General features: G+C 45.6%; 1 protein-coding gene across 1 annotated transcript in view; it reads right to left on the bottom strand.

Annotated features, from left to right (window-relative positions):
• Positions 1 to 346: 346 nt before the first annotated feature.
• T265_14756 (hypothetical protein) overlaps positions 347 to 3103 on the bottom strand; it is a gene marked incomplete at both ends in the record, with an annotated part of 28590 nt that continues 25833 nt past the window's right edge. Inside the window, one exon of the mRNA XM_009175098.1 lies at positions 347 to 1462. Coding sequence (XP_009173362.1) covers positions 740 to 1462 — 723 coding nt within the window. The remainder of the gene's footprint in view (positions 1463 to 3103) is intronic.

Here is a 3103-nt window from a genome sequence, read left to right as displayed (position 1 = left end):
ATCAGCCAACTCAATAGACTAACTGTCAACTACTTGAAACGGTACACAATAGTAGTCAGGGTGATTTGCGGGGATCATTCCAGAACTCATTGGCGCTCGTGTATGACGACCATCGCCTTCGATGCACTATCCTCACTCAAATCGCCACTCAATGCAGACATCCACATCCGTAGCTTGTCAGCTTCCTATAACGGCTACGCTGAATCGGTTCAAGAGACCTCCGCAATTGCCCATGAACAGAAGCTGGGCAGTTTGAACCATGTGTTTCATAGTTTGGGAACTGGAAATTCGTTCGATACACAGCAATACCATACGAATAATAAAACATCATACTAAACATACACTTCGCGCTTTATTTCCACATTGAAAGAAATAGAAAAACAAACAAGAGAAGAAACAAAACAACAAACTGGCAAGTTAAACAAGATTAAATGGATTGAATAATCACGGTTCACATAGCTATGCTTTGCTTATTGCACATAATTGTGACTCCCGCCCCAACCCACTGATATGGAGTTGGATGGGGCTAACCTTGAAGTCGAGGGTCAAATATCGCGGTTTCGCCATCGTTCGTCTGTATTTGTCGGTTTTAGGTTGTGATTTGGCACAGAATATAACAATTTAGTGCGTAGAAATGCATGAACGAAGAAAAGGCGCACGTACCCATCTATGCAGTGACGTGGTCATCTCACACTGGAACGATCTAGCTGACAACCACTGAAAAGCAGACACAGAGACGCTAGTCAGTCGCATCCAAAGTAATCGAATAGTCCCCGAGGGACAGTGTGTCCGAGAGATCCGAGGTAGATTTCGAGAAGCCGGAAAAGTCGGAGGAGGAACGATACGAACACGAGGATGATAGATGAGACGGGAAGCCAATTGGCGGCAGCGGAGATCGACGGTTGTTTGAGTGACAATAGAGCATTGTGAAGTAGTGGGGCTCAGGATAAAATCGCGAACGTTCTCGACGAAATTCCGTAGAACAAACAACCGGATATTTCTTAAACGAGAGATTTTGTTCTGTTTCTGTTGGAAGGAAGTGTGGGCATGAACATCGGGGGACGGGAACGTCCTCAAAAGATACACCGCGGATATGACGAGCTTTTTGTTTCCGATTTGCAAGCTCATGCTTTGTATTGGCAGAACCCCGGAGGCTCTGATGTGTTCGACCGAGCGGTACCAACAGCAACGGTGGCGTAGAAATGGGTTTTGTGATGCGCTTCTGTCGCCGCGATCGATGTATGCTACGGGGTATTGAGCACAAGTTATCATCAGGGTATTTGTTAATCCTGCGCTGCTTACCACCAAAGCCAGGCAACGTGTAAGTGGGGTATGGTAGGTTGTCGCATAAACAAGGGAGAGTTGAGTTTGAATTCTTCTGCCCCCCGTGGGAAGTGGTATTCGGTTGAGTTATCCTCGCAGATGGCGAAGATCGCGGTTTTGGAAGCGGGTGACGACTGCCCTGCAAACAGATAGCATGAGTAAGTGTCAATGAATACAAACGACCAAACAGCTAGGCTAAGTAGCTGTTCCCTAGTGCAAATCATCTAAGTAATCAGCATGCATCTGTCAAAGCAATATATCATTTTGAAAACCGTTATCTGGTTAACGACGTCTGATACACCAGTAGGACAGATGCACCGTGCATTCACCTTGCCTAATAAACTAGTGGCTCATATTTAAAGATGTTTCGCCTGTTCTCTGAATGTCCGGTGTAAGGAATAGTTCACTTGTGGTAAGAGGTTCAGCGTACAGGTAATAAGCAGCATGAGAAAACAGCAGTCTAAATCGTTGAGAAAACGGACGGAAAGACGAAAGAGTTGGGTGGTACTTTGAACAACGGTTGAAGGTAGCTTTTTCAAACTGTTCGCAAATCAAATACTAGATACATACAGAATACAGTAATATGGAACCGTAATATCCCACGGCAGTATGTGCAGCTAGTGTCGAACTGCACATACAAACGGATATTGTTTGTCTCAGTCTGACTCATTTTTTCATGTGAGCTCGTTCGGAATCGTTGGTGTCTATAGACGCATATGGAATGTTAGATGTAGCTCATCTTCGGGTGGTCATTTATTCGTGGAACGTAATCATTACAATGCGGCTCGTTTAAGCATAGGTCGATTAAACGTGTATTTTTTTACGGACTATATATATAATCCGGCTCTCTAAATAAGAGAACAACCACAAGACAGCAAAACACTCTCCACCTGTTGGAATGTCCATGGTCTTCATATCTGCTCCATTCGACATAGTAACTAGTCTCTGGGGCAAAGACACGGAACTAGTACACAGAATGACACGCAGTGGCCAGATAATGACCAGCTAATGGACTACACTATCCATATTTGCTGCACCGTGCTCACACAAACAAAGAATGACCTGACGTATCGGGATGTGAAACACTGCCGAAGTTGCCTGAAAGTGAATGTCCCAGTGTAAAGCGTGAAAAATTTCAGCCAACGAAAAAAATAAAGGGAACAGATTACGGTTCTGTTATTTAAACGGAAATACTCTAGTCCTTCGAACGAACTCTACTTCATTTGATTCTTCTACGATCATTCTACTCACATCCACCGATTTATTTGCTTGCGAGATTCCCGACACTAGTGAGAGTTGGGAAATCCACACTCCGGACTCTGTGGATTTCGTTATTTCGATGGCAGACCGAAATCGACTGACCTGGTTAACAGTGGATGTGAAGCGAGGGACACACGAGGAATACAGTCGATCGCGCGCTGATCATGTGGCCGAGTCAGTGTCCATTGTTGAGACCTTTTGTGAAAAGCATCATCAGACCAGGATATATTGGACATTTGAAGAGGCACTGACGACCGATCATCTGGGGTCTCGTCATGGAGCAGTGACCACTATGAACAAGCCGATCGCAGGGTACGTTTCTCAGTGTATCCAAAGCCGTTTTAAAGAGAGTACAGGACAGTACACCGTACCGTTCAGCTGTAGCACCCTTTCGGTGCCTAACTGCCATGCCACCCGGAGGTTGCACGAGGGCTGGGATACTGCCAGGTTGCCCAAGCCTAGACAGAGGAAGTCGGAAGGCAGAGGTCGGGTTCGAACCACGGACCTTCCGGTCAGCAAA

This window comes from Opisthorchis viverrini, assembly GCF_000715545.1.
Source record: "Opisthorchis viverrini unplaced genomic scaffold opera_v5_256, whole genome shotgun sequence".
NCBI classification, from domain to species: domain Eukaryota; kingdom Metazoa; phylum Platyhelminthes; class Trematoda; order Opisthorchiida; family Opisthorchiidae; genus Opisthorchis; species Opisthorchis viverrini.
The sequence above is the reverse complement of the archived record's forward strand: the minus strand, read 5'-3'. Positions and strand labels throughout refer to the sequence as shown.